Source organism: Pleurodeles waltl, chromosome 11, assembly GCF_031143425.1.
Source record: "Pleurodeles waltl isolate 20211129_DDA chromosome 11, aPleWal1.hap1.20221129, whole genome shotgun sequence".
Taxonomy (NCBI): domain Eukaryota; kingdom Metazoa; phylum Chordata; class Amphibia; order Caudata; family Salamandridae; genus Pleurodeles; species Pleurodeles waltl.
In genome coordinates this window covers 814,660,371-814,680,328 of record NC_090450.1, presented here as the reverse complement: position 1 = coordinate 814,680,328, position 19,958 = coordinate 814,660,371, and the positions used below count along the sequence as shown (strand labels likewise).

Sequence of the window (19,958 nt, the reverse complement as noted above, 5' to 3'; positions counted from 1 at the left end):
CAGCGGAATTAACCTGAAACTCCTATCATCCAGGAAAGACCTGACAACTCATTTCTTCAGAAGACATTTTCTGTGTAATTCCATCTATTAGGGTTGAAAGCCCCCTTTTTTGTTTTAAATATGGGTAACCATTTACTCCCCAGATACCATGTTAACTGTACTTTTTGTCAATATCACAATAAAAAAAAAAAAATGGTTTCAAGGTCCTCCCCACTTGCAGTGAATAATTGACTGATATGAATATACCTGTGTTGAATTAATTTTTCTTAGCATTTGGTGGGTTGGCGGCTGTGTGCTTCTAGCATGTTGACCTACCTGCTTTACCCATACTCGCCCTTCAGCTATACTCGGTATGTTGTTTTGGTCCTGGGACATCCATAAATATAACATTTTGTAACTCCATGCACATTGCTGCATTAAAACACACTTTTGTACACTGTCTTGCATGATGTTTGATTGCCCTCGTTTTTAATGACTGGCGTTCTCGTTCTGTATCAGAATGCTTCTCTTTTAAGCTTGTATCAAAGTTCACCACACTGATACCTGTAAAGATGCACACAACTCTAGAACGACGCACCCATATTTACACATAGCCTTCTCAAGCAATATAATGAAACCGTGAGAACACCTTTGACCATAGAGTGTATACCACATTACTCATGCAATATATTGTTCTGCTCTTTATTTGCAGGGCACTAAAGGGTTGTCACTATTCTACTTGGAAATCCGAGATGAAGATCAAAAACTCAATGGCATTCAGGTTCAGAGACTTAAAGACAAGCTGGGCACAAGGCAGGTTCCAACAGCAGAGCTACTTCTGGATGGCACAAAGGCATACTTGGTAAGTAGCAGGGAGAAATTGAATCATAAGGATTTGACATTTGCATCAGACATTGAAGAAGGAACAAAGAGCTGTACAAAGTGTAAGATGTAGATAGACAATTATGAGTCTTGAGAAACTGTTGCAATGTGTGGATACATACTTTCTCTTCCAGGGGATCCTCATCAATAGTCATAAACATTGAATATTCCCGCCCTTGTGCGGGGACCCCGGAGCATATATAAAATACACACATATAAAGTATGAAATATGCAAGAAAAAATATATATATAGCATTTTTAGTAGACATATTTTTCATACTAAACTCATATATACATGTGTAAAACAGCAATGCAGGCTATAATCATAAACAGGCTAAAATGCTTTATTTCTATGAAGTTTTTTTTTGTCTTGATAAAATTACAATAGAAAATAGATATCTACCTAAGCCCCAAAACTGGGCTAAGGGAAATAAGCAGTAGTAATCACTAGAGAAAAAGAGAGAAAAAACTACATTGAAAAACAATGGAGCATTCTTAGCCAATAGGCTGCATGCAGGTTAACACAGGAGAACCATAAAAACTTTGGCACCGTGCCTTTAAGACCCTGAGCACCTCCAGTATCCCACCATGCCTCAGGGGTGAAGGAGAGGTGACAGTTGGTTCACAGTTAGGTCAGTTCTTTTTTCCGGCTTCTTCTGAGAGGATCCTGGAGCATTGAGCTCTCAGTTTTTCTGAGTTTTTCTCAGAAAAATACTTTAAAACAGCGTTTTTTCCTATTTTACTCAACATCTAACATCATTGTCTGAGTTTGGCAGTTTTTTCCTGACAGAAAAATGACTTCCCTTTTTGTCAAATGCCCTTCCTGTGGGAAGAAGAAGGCCCAGTCAGATCCACACTCTCTTTGTATTGTGTGCCTGCCTCAGAGTCACTGCCCTGACACTTGCAAACACTGCAAGAACATGTCAAAGAGGACTCTGAAGGACAGAGAAAAGATCAGGCTTCATGGGCTTCACGAGAGGCAGAAAACATCATTCTCTTCGCTTCCCAGGCAGCCAACAAGCCACTCTCAGGAGAGAATGGCTAGGTCGACGTCAGCAGGTAGGAAAGTACCTGTTTGTTCCCCGTCGTCGGTGCCACCATCTCACCGCCCTAGATCGCCGTCGACGGCGACCCGCCCGACGTCGAAGGATACGGCGTCGAGAGAACATGGCCATCGCAGGGGCATATCTCCGTTGACGGCAGCCTGCCGATCGACGTCGAGCCATCACCGGAGCGCCTGTTAGCCGCCGAAGGCCTCACGCCCCTCGACGTCAAGAGACACGACGTCGAAGTCGCCACGACGGCGAGAGCGACATCCGCCGTCGGCTGCCCACCGCTCCACGTCGAGGCACACGACAGCGAGCAGGTCGAGGTCCAGAGATCGCCGTTCGACGTCAAGACACTCAACGGCGAGGCACTCAACGGCGAGGCAAGAACAACCGGCGGCGCTCCCTTCGACGTCGGTACAGCTGTCGACGTCGACACAGGTTTTACCTGTCTCGCATCTGCCAGCAGATAAGGCCGCTCCATCTCCAGTGGTATCCATAAGGAGTGATTCATCTTGTTCGAGAGCGGCATCATCGGGGCATGTTTCACCCATCAATCTGTCGCCAAGATGGTTGGAGAGCCTTAACAGACCAGCGGCCTCCCCGGATTCACAGTATTCACGGATGTACTCTCCTACTGCCTCTCTCCCGAGAACACCATCAGCGACAGTGCGGGCAGGACGGGCTCATTCTGCTCCTCGTCATCCGACCACGAGGCCTGGGCGCTCTGTTACAGCGTCTCGCAGCAGGTCGCGTTCCCAGCGACGATCCAGGTCACGATCAGGACACAGAAGATCGCCCTCTTGGTCGTCGTCAGGGTCATCCATCGGACGTTACTCCCCCACCTTAACAGATTCTCCACCAGCTAGAGTCTCACCGGTGGATGACATCACTACTTTTAATGAGGTACTTTTCAGGGGAGCACAGAAGTTAAATATAGAGGTTCCAGAACCATCAACCTCTTCATCGGTCATTTTTGAGACTCTACAGCATAGAACAGTTTCGAAAAAGCTACTGCCGCTAGTGCCTGGTCTGTTGCAGCCAACCATGGACACTTTTTTGGCGCCAGCCACCCTCAAATCTGCTCCGGCTAGGATTTTGAAAAAATATAAAGCGCCTGAACAAGATCCTTTATTCCTAAGAACGGATCCGCCACCTGACTCAGTAATATTGGCCGCAGCCCGAAAAACTCACTCAGTGGCATCATCTTCCACGGTCCCACCGGACAAAGAGAGCAGACATCTAGACTCTCTGGGGAGAAAAGTGTGCAGCACTGCGGCATCTGTAATGAAGGTCTCCAGCGCGTCTGCACTCCTAGGCAGGTATGACCGTTCTCTGTGGGACTCTCTCAACAGGTTCACAGAAAAATTACCTAGGGAAGACAGACAGGACTTCCAAGAGATCCTGCAAGAAGGATGTCTGGTATCCAACCAAGTCATCAGCGCTGCGGCAGATGGGGCAGACTTAGCTGCACATGGGTACGCACATGGAATCTGTGCAAGAAGGTCTTCCTGGTTGAGATTGACTGGTTTAAAGCAGGAAGCACAACAGCGCATCCTAAATCTCCCATTCAACGGGAACTCGCTGTTTGGTACCCATACGGACGAAGAAATGGCGCGCATGAAGACTGAAGTGGACACCATGAGGGCAGTAGGCCTGGAAAGGAAGAAGGACTTCAGGCGGAGGTATAGGCCTTATGACAGGCGCCCTTTTTCAGCAGAGGGTTCAAACCCCTCACTGGTCCCAGAGGCCACAGCAAAGGCAGGGATGCCCTATTTTTCAGGCTCGTAAGGCCACAAGGGAACAAGGGTCAAGTAGACCTCAACAGTCCACACCAAAAGCGCCGGCCAAGCAATGAGAACTCGCTTCCCTCGACACTGTGCACCACTCCGGTGGGGGGAAGTATCACAGATTTTCTTCACGAGTGGCACTCTATCACAAAGGACAAATGGGTGCTCAACATTGTCGAAAATGGCTACTCTCTTCTTTTCAGACAACCTCCACCGCACTTGCCACCAGCCAAATGCAATCCATATCATGTCAGCCTATTGCGCAAAGAGGCTCTCGCCCTCTTACGAAAGAAGGCAATAGAAAAAGTTCTGCTTGCACACAGAGGAAAGGGGGTTTACTCACGTTATTTTCTGGTAGCGAAAAAAGCAGAGAGGGCGTTTTCAGACCGATTCTGGACTTAAGGCTTCTGAACAAGTATATAAGAAAGCAAAAGTTCAGGATGCTGGCCCTTCACCAGATTTTCCCTCAGCTACATCAGGGGGACTGGATGTGCTCCATCGACCTGCAGGATGCATATTTTCACATCCCGATAGTTCCCAAGCATCGGAAATTCCTGCGCTTCCAGATAGCCTCACAACACTATCAGTTCAAAGTGCTACCATTCGGCCTGAAATCTGCCCCCGCGTCTTCTCGAAATGCCTGGCAGTGGTAGCGGCACATCCTCGAAAACAAAAAATCTTCATCTACCCATACCTAGACGACTGGCTACTGAAAGCCTCGTCTCCGGATCAGGCGAGAGCCCATCGGGACATTGTGCTCCAGGTTTTCGAGTCTCTAGGTCTTTAAGTCAACTACCAAAAGTTCCCCTTGATTCCAACACAGAACCTCCACTACCTGGGAGCTATACTAAACACAGAGCTCCAAAGAGTGTATCCTTCGGAGGAACGACTATTATCAATAAAGAGAAAGGGTCAAGACCTGTTAAAATCCGACGCACCTATGGCCCGTCAGGTGACATCTCTGCTGGGCTCCATGGCATCATGCATTTTCATTGTCCCAAATGCCAGGCTGCATATGAGGCCCCTCCAAGAGGCGTTGGAGAACAACTGGAGCCAAAGAACAGGTCGCTGGGAGGACAGAGTGCAGCTGCCGATAGCAGCACGTCAGTCATTGCAATGGTGGATGCACAGACCTCACCTGTCAGAAGGGGCTCCGTTTCACCAGGTAATTCCATCCGACACTCTGGTAACGGATGCGTCTCTTCAGGGTTGGGGAGCTCATCTAGGTCCCCTTCAAGCTCAGGGCCTGTGGTCCGACAACGAAAAGAAGTACCACATCAATCTGCTGGAGCTCAGAGCTGTCCATCTGGCTCTCAAGTCTTTTGCTCCATCGATTCAGGGGAAATCTCTCCTAATACAAACGGACAATACAACCACGATGTACTACTTGAACAGACAGGGGGGAACGAGATCCCTACCCCTATCTCGGGAGTCCCAAACAATCTGGCATTGGCTCCTGGCCAGAGGAATGTCACTTACAGCGGTTCACCTACCAGGTCAACAAAACGTGGAAGCAGATTTCCTGAGCAGACACCTAGAGGACGCCCACGATTGGGTCCTACACAGCGAAGTCGTCGAAGACCTCTTCGCTTAATGGGGTCGACCTCAATTGGATCTCTTCGCAGACGAGGTAAACAAGAAATGCCCAGACTTCGCATCCAGGTTCTACCGTCTCGAGAGAATGCCCTGTTGATCGACTGGTCAGGGATATTTCTCTACGCTTTTCCACCGATTCCCCTCATACCGGCAGTGATCAACAAACTTTACAGATCCAGCACCAGAATGATTCTCATAGCTCCGCAATGGCCCCGTCAATTCTGGTACACAGATCTCCTCGACCTATCGGAACAACCTCACAGGAGGCTGCCGTGCAGACCGGATCTTCTGAGCAGGATGGAGGGCAGGGTTCTGCATCCCAACCTACCCTCTCTGAGCTTGACAGGATGGCTCCTGAATTCCTGCAGTATGGGCACCTAGGGCTCTCGCAGGAGTGCATGAACATCTTGAAAGAGTCCAGACGACCTTCCACGCGGCGTTCTTACGCGTTTAAGTGGAAAAGGTTCTACATATGGTGCTGTCAGCAAGGTCAGAATTCCATACGGGCTCAGGAAGAGGTCATACTTTCGTACTTACTCCATCTGGCAAAGTCCGGTCTGCAGGTATCATCTATTAAGGTACATTTGTCTGCCATTACAGCCTATCGCAAGTCACCTTCTCAGGAATCCTTCTTTACGAAACCAGTAGTCAAGGTTTGAAAAAAGTTTTTCCGCCCATTCGGAGACCCTCCCCTCCATGGGAACTGAACATAGTACTGTCAAAACTTATGGGCCCTCCTTTTGAACCCATACACAAAGCCTCTTTGCAACACCTTACGTGGAAGACGGCTTTTTTGGTAGCCATTACTTCCGCGAGGAGGGTCAGTGAAATTCAGGCTTTGTCTTCCAAAGAACCGTACACAGTCTTTCACGACAATAGAGTAGTTCTGCGAACTCACCCATCATTCCACCCGAAGGTGGTGTCAGAATTCCACATCAATCAGACTATTTCTCTACCGACTTTCTTCCCCAATCCGGAGACTCCGGCGGAGAAAGCGTTGCACTCCCTAGATCTGAAAAGAGTGCTAAAATTTTATTTGGATAAAACAAAATTGATTAGACATTCCAACCACTTGTTTGTAAATTATGGTCATTTGAGGACAAGAGAGGCAGCATCTAAACGAACAGTATCAAGATGGATAGTTTCTTGTATTGTTAATGCTTACCAGTTGGCTAACAAACAACTACTTGCTAGACCTAAAGCGCATTCCACAAGGGGAAAAGCGGCTACTGCTGCCCTCCTTAACAATGTTCCAATATCTGAAATTTGTAAGGCTGCTAAATGGAAGTCTGTACATACATTTACTAGACATTACTGTTTGGACTCCGATGCAAGAGCAGACGCCCAAGTGGGGCAAGCCTCTCTGAGAAATTTGTTTGCATGATACATATCTATTCCTGCACTTCTATTGGACAGTCCGCAGAGTTTAGGGATGGGCTTGCTAATCTATTCAATGTTTATGACTATTGATGAGGATCCCCCTGGAAGAGAAGGATAAGATATGTATTAATATATTGGTTTTAGAACGTGCAATGGAGAAATTAAGTCTGTACGGATAAGTTACTTACCTGTAAATCCTAGTTCTCTTCCAGGGGTATCCTCATCAAAGTCATAAACAACCCACCCTCCTCCCCGGACGCACGTCTCCTAGAAGTGGAGGACAGACTATCTTTCGAATCGGCTACACAGATTGTCACCGTAAAAAAGTACTGACCTAACTGTGAACCAACTGTCACCTCTCCTTCACCCCTGAGGCATGGTGGGATACTGGAGGTGCTCAGGGTCTTAAAGGCACGGTGCCAAAGTTTTTATGGTTCTCCTGTGTTAACCTGCATGCAGCCTATTGGCTAAGAATGCTCCATTGTTTTTCAATGTAGTTTTTTCTCTCTTTTTCTCTAGTGATTACTACTGCTTATTTCCCTAAGCCCAGTTTTGGGGCTTGGGTAGATATTTATTTTCTATTGTAATTTTATAAAGATAAAAAAAAAAAAAACTTCATAGAAATAAAGCATTTTAGCCTGTTTATGATTATAGCCTGCATTGCTGTTTTACACATGTATATATGAGTTTAGTATGAAAAATATGTCTACTAAAAATGCTATATATATTTTTTTTCGTGCATATTTCATACTTTATATGTGTGTATTTTATATATGCTCCGGGGTCCCCGCACAAGGGCGGGAATATTCAATGTTTATGACTTTGATGAGGATACCCCTGGAAGAGAACTAGGATTTACAGGTAAGTAACTTATCCGTACAGACTTAATTTCTCCATTGCACGTTCTAAAACCAATATATTAATAGATATAGCTCTAGTTCAGACCATCCACAAAACAGGCACGTCGTGCAAGCTCATTTGATAGCTCTACAGAGCCTTTCTGCAACAGCAGGTCCAGATGGGCGCAGCACTCCGTAAAGCCTGTGTGATGGACCTCAAGTGCTTTCCACAACTCTGATTGGCATGATATACTTGCTTAACCTTGCAGGGTGTCCTGTGTGGCCCGGTTCCAGCATATACATTTTAATATCCTCAACCCAAACTCAGCCCTGACTTGTCCACGCTGTGTGATGCCCAGGGCGGTCCTCATTCACATGCTGTGGGCTTGTCTGTCCCTGTTACAGTACTGGGCTCAGATTCTCAGTGTTCTGACAACCAGGACTGGCCTGGTCATTCCCGACTACCCAGCGAGCCTGCTTCTTGGCCTTCTCTCTTACCCACCTCCTGACCCGCCTGCTACTTGATTCCGGGACCTAGCTCTCCTTCTAGCCAAGCTCGCGGTCACTATGAGGTGGAAACAATCCTTCGCTTCCTTCATTACCGCTTGATCTCAGGTGTTGGTTCTTTAACATGCGCAGAGAGTACATTGTTGTGTAAAGAGGAACAAGTGGGTATCCTGAAGTATAACATATCACAGGCCTGTAATACAGTAATTGAACAGTTCAAAATGAATATTTGGGATGACACCTGCCCACTATGAGGGCTCTTAGGGGGATTTCCTCACATACAATATGGTCCATTGGGTCGGGGGCAGTTGTATGGGTGTCAATGGCTCTTCCTGAGCTCTGCAAGGAGTGTACTACTGTGTTTCCCTTCTTTCTGTTATCACCACTGGGTGGCTACAGTGCTGTAGGGAGGGATTTGTTGCCACGGGGGGCAAGAGGGGGCTAGGTTTAGATGGGTGGGAGTGGTTGTTCAAGGTTTTTTTTTGTATCCCACGTGTAGTTTCATACTTATGGTCCACTTCAGACAAGACAGTGTTAAGTTCCTTGAATAACTTTTCATGCTCCAATATTTGTGGTTCTCGGTACTGTGTATAATGCTTGCAGGAATTCATTGCTGTGATTCTGATTGGTGCATCACATGTGAATATCTTTTACGAACATCATCAGTAACAAGTTCTGTTACAAGAAGAACCTATGGCATACGTCAGTATCTTACATGTCAGTCAACATCCATGATTTATGTGATTAAGTGCAAAAGATGCAAAACAATATGTAGGCCAAACAGTGGAAGTCCCCCATACCATATTCAGCGATCACAAGTCAGCAATAATTAATAAGAAACTCGATCAACCTGTAGCCAATCATATTAACTCTGTGGAACATTTACTATCAGATTTGAAGATTTGCCCTGTGGAACATGTCTTAAAGGAATGACTACTGGACTCAAGATAAAATGCCTGGATTTACCATTTAAAATCATTGCATCCAGATGGACTGAACTTCACTGAGGAATTCCACCTGACGACTGTCTATCACAAGTGATCTCAGGACTGTATTGATTCCACATTACAGCTGTAATTTTCACTCGTGATAGTTTTTGAAAACCCAGCAGTGTCAGCTGTGCAGCCACTGAGCAAACAGTCTTGTACTACCTGAGGAAGGCAGAAGCTGAAACCTTATGTATATTCTTCTGATTCAGACCTCCATTCCAAGAAAGTTGTGCTAAACATGGCAGACGTGTTTTGGCTACTGCCTTCTACAGGACCAAAGAGTCTGTTGGCCAGCTAGTCTATTTCAAGTGACAGTGTGCATAATAAAGCCTCCTACCACTTAAAACAACAACTAGAGTTCCTGCATACTACAGGAGTGTCACATTTTGTCAATCATTTTCTACAGTTAGATTGTTTATATTTTTTGTTGATACAGATTATGCATTTCAGTTGTGACATCAAAAAGTTCAAAAGGATGTGTAATGACTAAGGGGGTCATTATGACCCCGGCGGTAGGCGATAATGTGGTGGTAGTACCGCCAACAGGCTGGCGGTACATACTGCCAACAGGCTGGTGGTACATATCGCCAGATTATGACATTGGCGGGTTGGCTGCAGCCAACCTGCCAATTTACCGTTCCCACCGCCATGGCAGTAGCAGCTGCCTGGCCGGAGATAAAAATCTCCAGCCTGGCAGAAGCTATTGTACTGCCGGCCGGATTTTGAGCCTGTCTACCGCCATGGTTTTTGTGGCGTTCGCAACGCCATGAAAACCTTGGCAGTAGGCCCTACCAGTGACAGGGCATTCCTTTCCTGTCACTGGTGGGCGGCTCACCCTTCCCCAAACACTCCCCATACACCCCCCCTCCCCCATCCACGCTCCCCCCCCTTTTGATCCCCCACCCCCCCATTCATGCTCACTGGCAGAGACACACCACGTATACACACTCACACTGGCACACACACATTCATTCATGCATGCATCCATTCATTCCCGCACACATCCGTACACACATTTACACAGACACGCATTCACATTTCCATTCATACATGCATTCTCATTCATACAACACTACACACAGTCGCATTGATGCACACAACCCCCACACACACACACACACACACACACACACACACACACACAAAACTCCCCACCCCGAACCCTTGTCGAAAGCCCAACTTACCTGCATCCAGGAGGTCTTCTGGCAGGGAACGGTACGGGGTGCTGCTACAGCCAGCAGCGCCCACCAGGCCGTATTATTTGTCATAATGCGGCTGTCGGCGGTCTACTGGTGTGGTGCTGGTGGTGGTAGCAGTGCCACCTTACCACCATCCGCCAGTATGGCCACAGCCGGATTTACGCCCTTCTTGTGGCCATAATTTGGTGGACGGATGTTAGCGGCGGCGACAGTCTTTTGGCGGCCATCGCCGCAGCAGTAGGCAACTTTTACCGCCAGTATTAAAATGAGGGCCTAATTGTCTCACGTTATATTTCATGTAAAGTACATGCACAGTTATCAATAAGTTGTGAATTACCAACATTCAAACTTGGGAATTGCTGCAGTTTGGAACAGGTGCTACTAATACGGTCAGCACATCTGTAGGTTGACAGAAAATTGCCATCATTCTTTGAGTGCTCAATTTTTCAATTTCTCAATATTCAGCTGCCCTGTCAGGAAGGTTCATGACCAAAGAACCCAAGTTAGGGAAGACCCAAAAAAAGATAAACTATTACTGTTGTGCTGACCTCATAACTTAGTTCTACTAATGAAGTTTTCTAACTGTTTATACCTTAATCAAGTGTTATTTGTTCCATTTCGAAACATATTTACGTCTGCACACCAATTAGAGTTGGGACTGGTAAAGTACCTTAATAATAAAGTGCATGCTTTTGCTCTGTTGTCCACCAGAACCTAATTGTATTCCTGTTTCTCTTTCACTTACAACCAATTTATCACTGTGCAGTAAAATACAATTGGCTGGGTACTTGTGTATTAAACTGCGAGTGATTCAATCATCGTTCATGTTGCATGGATCCAAGTTCTGTGTTAATAACACTCGACTTGTTGTAATGATGTGTAAATTCGAGCTTGAATACATTGCTCCTATTTTAAGATTGCTTAAAACAGTCCCTTAAGTTCAAAGACATTGCGTCTTGTGGTGGCGATCGGACTTCCACAGCTTTTTGTTTAGAAGTTTTGGACCGTGGACTGGTGGGACTGGCCCTTACTGCAGGATCACCCCAAACGTTTTGCCTTTTCACCCTCCACTTTCTGAATCTTTTTGTTGGCCTTAAGACTTTGAGCACATTACCACTGCTGACAAGTGTTAACGTGCATGTGTTCCTAAACATGGTAAGATTGTTACTTGTAAGCCCCTTGTAAATTGATATACCATAAACCCACGGCCTGTAAATTAAATGCTACTAGTGGGCCTGCAGCACTGATTCTGCCACCAACTCAAGTAGCCCTTCAAACATGACTCAGGCCTGATATTGCAGGGCCCGTGTGTGCAATTTACTGCCACTTCAACTTGGCATTTAAATTTTTTTGCCAAGCCTTGAACTCTCCATTTATTTATTACATATAAGTCACCCCTAAGGTAGGCCCTCGGTAGCACACAGGGCAGGGCGCTATGTCAGAAAAGGGCAGGACTTCTACTTGTAAGTTCTGCATATCCTGGTAGTGAAAAACTCCCAGAGTCGTTTTTCACTACTATGATGTTGTTATACATCATGTTTCATATAATTGAAATGGTAATGATAAATCCTCTTTCCTGGTTAAGTTGGATTTAGCGTTACTATGTTAGAAATACCACTTTTAGAAAGTGCAAAACAACAAGGTGATGGATGGAATGCTTGAATTAATCTCAGCCACTGGCAATTGCTCTGGCTGCATCCCACTCAGTTGTTTTTTTGCTCTCCTTGTTGTTTTTGAATTTGCTGCCCTGTGCGCCAGGTATGCCCAGATGTCAGTCCCAGGCTCACTGTGCTACTGGATTCAAGCTAGCCTACCTAGAGGGAGAATACCCCGAAACTGGTGCCAAGATGCTTGTTTCCGATCCAGGGAGGACCTGGCTTGGCAGTTCGGACTGGACTGTTCTCATAGGGAGCAGGGTCAAGACTGGTTTGCATATGGCTGGATTCAAACTGGAGTGGTATGGTGGACAGAAAAACAATGGATTGAGATTCCCCCAAAACAGCCACAAACACAAGAAGGATAGATGTGTCTGAGCTCATCTGCATTCTGATGTGTCTTCCAGGGCAGGAAGGGTGGAGGGGACCTGACACTAAGGACTGCCTGTCCTCACATAAAGGGCTGATAATCCCCTCCTGGTTGTCTGGAGCCAGGGCTAGGAAGAAAGGATCTCTGCGCACTTGAAAGCGTCTTCTTTGAAGTCATTCCCACGTCAAAGGCACATTTGGGTAGAAGAACTTGGGCTCTCCCTACCAAATCACTAAACTACTGGACCTGGGAAGAATTCTGCCTGGAGTAAGGACTGCTGTGCTGCAAGGAGTGCCACACTGCTGGACTGCTTTCCAAGAAGGACTGCTCTTGCCTTGATGAGTTTCCGTACTGCAGGCTGATCTCTGCGCATGTGAGGAAGGACTGGACCCTCTCATCTGACCTAAAGTGACTCCAAGGGCATGCTGGCTTGCCCCTGCACTCCTCCATTCTCAAGGACACCAAAGACTGCCTGCAACTCTGCTTTGGCTTCTGGATTCTGCCATCTGTGAGTCCTACACTTGCCTGAGGTGCCCCTTCCAGTCCTGGGCCTCAGAAGTAGGTTCTGCAGCTGCTTTCTACAAAAACGGGCACATCGTTACCCCTGCGCCGGTTGGAACCAACTCAGCGCCCTTCGACACTGAAGCAGAGGGTGTTCGACGACAGAATATTCACAGCCTGCGTGGCCCGACAATGACGCTATGCATGGCTTGATGACAATGCATTGCATTCATCTCAATGAAGTTCGACGCTTAACCAGAACCTGACTGTGAGGCTCGATGACAATGCTTCAACCCGATTGCTCAGATCAGAACTTAGGCGTTGCCTTCGCATTTGTTCCTCGGCATTGACGCTTGCTTCATCCAAGGTACTCTTCTCGATGGACCCTGTGTGGGTTCTGTAGCCGGCCTACCCTCCATCCAGGTCGGCCTGAACTTTGGATTTGCACCGGTCCCTCGCAACCTCAAGTAACATTTTTACTGCTAGTGACATCTAAGTACTGTTTATAGTTTATTCTTTAAAAAAATCAACTCTCATCTTCTTCTGATTAGATTTTTGTCATTTTGATCTTGTTCTACTCAGATAAATATTCTCTATCTGAACCTGTGTGGTGTTTTCATTGTGTGACTGTGTGTCTTGCAGAAATACTTTACACATTGCCTCTTTAGATAAGCCTGCCTGCTCTGTGCCAGGCTACCAGAGAGTGAGCACAGGTTATCCCCAAGTGTCTATCTAGTTTAGCATTACCAGAAGTGGTGGTTCCTGGTTTTACACGGTGCATATTCTGACAACCAGAAACCCCAGTTCAAAAAGGGACTAAGGGCCAAATGTACGAACACATTTTCCCATTGACACAGAATGGGAAGAACCCTTTGCCACATCTGGCCCTTTAGTCTCTGAGTCCTGAAATGGCTGCCAGCAACATTTATATGATGTTGCTGGTAGGCATTCAAAGTGCTCGCTTCTGCAGGAGTCAGGCAAAATGGCCCCAGGGGAAAAAAGCTCCCTGGGCCCATCGGAACACTCCATTTTTAAATTGGTGCTCCCGCTAGAGTCTCTTGAGCTTCTTGCAAACCTAACTGACCTGATATCTATATGTGTTTTTAACCTTAATTTCTCCAAAGCTACTGAACGGATTTACTCCAAATCACAACAGGCATAATCTGCATACAAAAATAAAGCTTCCTGCCAGGTATGGTAATATTCCATTCAGCAGTTTTTGCTGTAGCCCTGTCTAAAGAAGTCTATGGAAAATGCATGGGGGTTTTCCGTTTTGGGAACCCCTGTTTTTTCTCTGCCCCGCTTGACGGATCACCCCAAAACTTTCCATGCACAAACTAGTGACAAAGTAGCACCTTTCTGGAAAGTTAGTGGAGATTCCTGAAATGGGGCCAAAGTTATTAGCAACATAAAAACGCTTTTCCTGTGGAACAGCAGACCTAACTATAACTGGGATGTATATATATATATATATATATATATATATATATATATATATATATATATATATATATATATATTCGATGGCATGTGTAGCTGCAGATACACATGCTGTGCACATCCCGCCATCTGGTCGGAGTGTTACAAGTTGCTTTTCTTCGAAGAAGTCTTTTCGAGTCACGAGACCGAGGGACTCCTCCCATTTCGGCTCCATTGCGCATGGGCGTCAACTCCATCTTAGATTGTTTTTTTTCTGCCATCGGGTTCGGACGTGTTCCTTTTCGCTCCGTGTTTCGGGTCCGAAAGGTAGTTAGAATCTCGGAAAAATCATCGGTATTGTTTGCGTTCGGTATCGGGTTAGTTACAACAGATCGACACCGACTCTTGAAGAGCTCAGGTGGCCCTTTGGGTTTTTTCGATCCCCCGTCAGGGCCTGGTCGGCCCAGCCACGTGTCTCTTCAAGGCTGATAGAACGGACCCCATTCCGATTCTGCCCAAAATGCCATAACAAGTATCCATATACAGATCAGCATCTGGTCTGTAACTTGTGTTTGTCGCCGGAACACAAGGAAGATACTTTTGAAGCCTGTCGAGCGTTTCGGTCCAGGAAGACACTAAGAGACCGAAGAGCAAGGAGACTGCAAATGGCGTCGGCGCCGACAGGACAAGAGCGTTTCGAGGAGGAGGAAGAAACATTCTCCATCCATGAATCGGACTCGGATGAGATCGAACCCGAAGAAACGCCAAAAACCGTGAGTAAGACGTCGAAACACAAAACTCACGAGAAAAAAACACTAAAGCCCAGGGGACGCCACCGCCAACAGGCCCTGGCTTAACCCGAAAAATAGGTGACCGATCATCGGCACCGAAAAGGGGCATGCTGGGGGCGAAGTCATCAGACTCCGGTCGAGATACCGCCACACAGCAATCTCGGGCTCGAGATAGTAGCTCCGAGCAGGTTCGGCACCGAGATAGCGGCACCGAAATGGGTCGGCACCGAGACACCACGACGCCGAAAGTAAAGAAGGTTTCGTCGGAACCGAAAAAAGCAGCCGATAAGGTTTCGATACCGAAACATCCGGCCTCGGAACCGAAAACGAGTTCCTACACTGAGGAACAAGGACTGTCCACACAAATGAAGACACATAGATTTGGACAGGAATTGTAAACAATAGAGCCAGACTATACACAAAGAAGGCTCCATATCCAAAAAGAAACAGGGAAGATCAGTACTCTCCCTCCGATTAAAATGAAACGCAAACTTGCCTTTCAGGAAAAAGACAAGCAGCCACAGGCAAAGGTGGCTAAACAAGTAACCCCGCCACCATCTCCACAATGCTCTCCGCAACCATCACCGGTAGCCACCCCACCAATGATGCAATCCCCAACTCATACAGGAATGAGTCAAGATGACCCTGACGCATGGGACCTTTATGACGCACCAGTGTCAGATAATAGTCCTGAATGTTATCCAGCTAGACCGTCGCCACCAGAGTATAGTACAGCCTACGCACAGGTGGTGTCGAGAGCAGCGGCATTTCATAATGTCACCCTGCATGCTGAGCCCATTGAAGACAACTTTCTTTTTAACACGCTGTCGTCCACACACAGCCAGTATCAAAGTCTTCCTATGCTACCCGGAATGCTAAAACACTCCAAACAAGTGTTTGAAGAGCCTGTAAAAGGAAGGGCCATTACTCCAAGAGTGGAGAAAAAATATAAACCGCCACCAACAGACCCCGTGTACATCACACAACAGCTAACACCGGACTCAGTTGTAGTAGGGGCTGCGCGCAAAAGAGCGAACTCACATACTTCAGGAGATGCACCACCTCCAGATAAAGAAAGTAGAAAATTCGACGCAGCAGGCAAAAGGGTGGCGGCACAGGCAGCAAACCAGTGGCGTATTGCCAATTCACAGGCTTTGTTGGCCAGATACGATAGGGCCCATTGGGACGAAATGCAACACTTTATAGAACATTTGCCCAAGGAGTTCCAAAAGAGAGCGCAGCAAGTAGTAGAAGAAGGACAGAGTATCTCCAACAATCAGATACGGTCAGCAATGGATGCTGCAGACACAGCTGCTAGAACTGTCAACACAGCAGTAACAATAAGGAGACATGCATGGCTGCGTACATCAGGATTTAAACCAGAAATACAGCAAGCTGTGCTGAATATGCCATTCAACGGACAGCAGTTGTTTGGGCCGGAGGTGGACACTGCGATCGAAAAACTTAAAAAAGACACTGACACGGCCAAAGCCATGGGCGCACTCTACTCCCCACAGGGCAGAGGCACATTTCGAAAAACACAGTTTAGAGGGGGGTTTTGAGGACAAAGCACAGACCCCACAACCTCACAGACAAGACCCACTTACCAGACCCAGTATCAGCGGGGAAGTTTTCGGGGACAATATAGAGGGGGACAATTCCAAAAGAATAGAGGAAAGTTCCAAAGTCCCAAAACTCCTCAAAACAAACAGTGACTTCCAAGTCACACATCCCCAACACATAACATCTGTGGAGGGGAGACTAACCAAATTTTACAAACATTGGGAGGAAATAACAACAGACACTTGGGTCCTACCAATGATCCAGCATGGTTATTGCATAGAATTTCTCAAATTCCCTCCAAACGTCCCACTGAAAACACACAATATGTCAAAACAACATATAGATCTTCTAGGACTAGAGGTTCAGGCATTGCTACTAAAAGAAGCAATAGAATTAGAACCAAAACACCAAAAAGGAACAGGAGTTTACTCTCTGTACTGTCTCATACCCAAAAAAGACAAAACTCTGAGACCTATATTAGATCTCCGAACATTAAATACCTACATCAAATCAGATCACTTTCACATGGTGACATTACAAGACGTAATTCCACTACTCAAACAACAAGGCTACATGACAACACTAGACCTAAAGGATGCATATTTCCATATACCGATACATCCTTCACACAGAAAGTACTTAAGGTTTGTATTCCAGGGGATACATTACCAATTCAAGGTGTTGCCATTCGGAATAACAACTGCGCCAAGAGTTTTTACAAAGTGCCTGGCAGTCGTAGCTGCACATATCAGAAGGCAGCAAATACATGTGTTCCCGTACCTAGACGATTGGTTAATCAAAACCAACACGCTAGAAAAATGTTCACAACACACAAAGTATGTCATAGAAACCCTCCACAAACTAGGTTTCTCAATCAACTACACAAAGTCACACCTTATACCGTGTCAAACACAGCAATACTTAGGGGCGACAATCAACACAACAAAAGGGATTGCCACTCCAAGTCCACAAAGGGTTCAGGCATTTCACAATGTAATACAGGCCATGTATCCAAAATAAAAAATACAAGTCAAAATGGTGATGAAACTCCTAGGCATGATGTCCTCATGCATAGCCATTGTCCCAAACGCAAGGTTGCACATGCGGCCCTTACAACAGTGCCTAGCATCACAGTGGTCACAGGCACAGGGTCAGCTTCTAGATCTGGTGTTGGTAGACCGCCAAACATACACCTCGCTTCAATGGTGGAACAGTATAAATTTAAACAAAGAGCGGCCTTTCCAAGACCCAGTGCCACAATATGTAATAACGACAGATGCCTCCATGATAGGGTGGGGAGCACACCTCAATCAATACAGCATCCAAGGACAATGGGACACTCACCAAAAACAGTTTCACATAAATCACTTAGAACTATTGGCAGTATTTCTAGCGCTAAAAGCATTTCAACCCATAATAAGCCACAAACACATTCTTGTCAAAACAGACAACATGACAACGATATATTGCCTAAACAAACAGGGAGGGACACACTCAACACAGTTGTGTCTCCTGGCACAAAGAATATGGCATTGGGCGATTCACAACCATATTCGCCTAATAGCACAATTTATTCCAGGAATTCAGAATCAGTTAGCAGACAATCTCTCTCGGGATCACCAACAGATCCACGAATGGGAGATTCACCCCAAAATACTAAATACTTACTTCCAAAGTTGGGAACACCGCAAATAGATCTATTTGCAACAAAGGAAAACCCAAAATGCCAACACTTCGCATCCAGGTTCCTCACAAGATCAGTCTCAGGGCAATGCGTTATGGATGAGTTGGTCAGGGATACTTGCTTACGCTTTTCCCCCTCTCCCACTCCTTCCATATCTAGTAAACAAGTTGAGTCAAAACAAACTCAAACTCATACTAATAGCACCAACATGGGCAAGACAACCTTGGTACACAACACTACTAGACCTTTCAGTAGTGCCCCATGTCAAACTACCAAACATACCAGATCTGTTAACGCAACACAAACAACAGATCAGACACCCAAATCCAGCATCGCTGAATCTAGCAATCTGGCTCCTGAAGTCCTTGAGTTCGGACACTTAGACCTTACACATGAATGTATGGAGGTCATAAAACAAGCTAGGAAACCTACCACTAGACATTGCTATGCAAATAAGTGGAAAAGATTTGTTTATTACTGCCATAATAATCAAATTCAACCCTTACACACATCTGCCAAAGACATCGTAGGATACTTACTACATTTGCAAAAGTCAAAGCTAGCTTTTTCTTCCATTAAGATACATCTTACAGCAATTTCAGCTTACCTGCAAATTACGCACTCAACTTCTCTATTTAGGATACCAGTCATAAAAGCATTTATGGAAGGACTAAAGAGAATTATACCACCAAGAACACCAACAGTTCCTTCATGGAACCTCAACATTGTCTTAACACGACTCATGGGTCCACCTTTTGAGCCCATGCACTCTTGTGAAATGCAATACTTAACATGGAAAGTTGCATTTTTAATTGCCATCACATCTTTAAGAAGAGTAAGTGAGATTCAAGCATTTACCATACAAGAACCATTTATTCAAATACACAAGCATAAAGTAGTTCTACGGACAAATCCTAAATTTTTACCAAAAGTCATATCACCGTTCCACTTAAATCAAACAGTAGAATTACCAGTGTTCTTCCCACAGCCAGACTCTGTAGCTGAAAGAGCACTACATACATTAGACATCAAAAGAGCGTTAATGTACTACATTGACAGAACAAAACTAATTCGAAAAACAAAACAATTATTTATTGCTTTCCAAAAACCTCATACAGGAAATCCAATTTCTAAACAAGGCATTGCTAGATGGATAGTTAAGTGCATTCAAACCTGTTATCTTAAAGCAAAAAGAGATCTGCCTATTACACCAAAGGCACACTCAACTAGAAAGAAAGGTGCTACCATGGCCTTTCTAGGAAATATTCCAATGACCGAAATATGTAAGGCAGCTACATGGTCTACGCCTCATACATTTACCAAACACTACTGTGTAGATGTGCTAACAGCACAACAAGCCACAGTAGGCCAAGCAGTACTACGAACATTGTTTCAAACAACTTCAACTCCTACAGGCTGAACCACTGCTTTTGGGGAGATAACTGCTTACTAGTCTATGCACAGCATGCGTATCTGCAGCTACACATGCCATCGAACGGAAAATGTCACTTACCCAGTGTACATCTGTTCGTGGCATTAGTCGCTGCAGATTCACATGCGCCCACCCGCCTCCCCGGGAGCCTGTAGCCGTTTAGAAGTTGATCTTGAACATCTGTATATTTGTAAATATATTACTTTAAACTACATTATGTACATTACTCCATTGCATGGGCACTATTACTAGCATACACAACTCCTACCTCACCCTCTGCGGGGGAAAACAATCTAAGATGGAGTCGACGCCCATGCGCAATGGAGCCGAAATGGG

The 19,958-nt window shown here is 45.7% G+C and overlaps 1 protein-coding gene across 1 annotated transcript in view; it reads left to right on the top strand.

The window, feature by feature from the left end:
• Window positions 1-19,958, top strand: part of LOC138266157 (acyl-CoA dehydrogenase family member 11-like) — a 449,188-nt gene that overhangs the window by 179,634 nt on the left and 249,596 nt on the right. Inside the window, exon 7 of the mRNA XM_069214616.1 lies at window positions 692-841. Within this exon, the coding sequence (XP_069070717.1) occupies window positions 692-841 (150 nt within the window). The remainder of the gene's footprint in view (window positions 1-691; window positions 842-19,958) is intronic.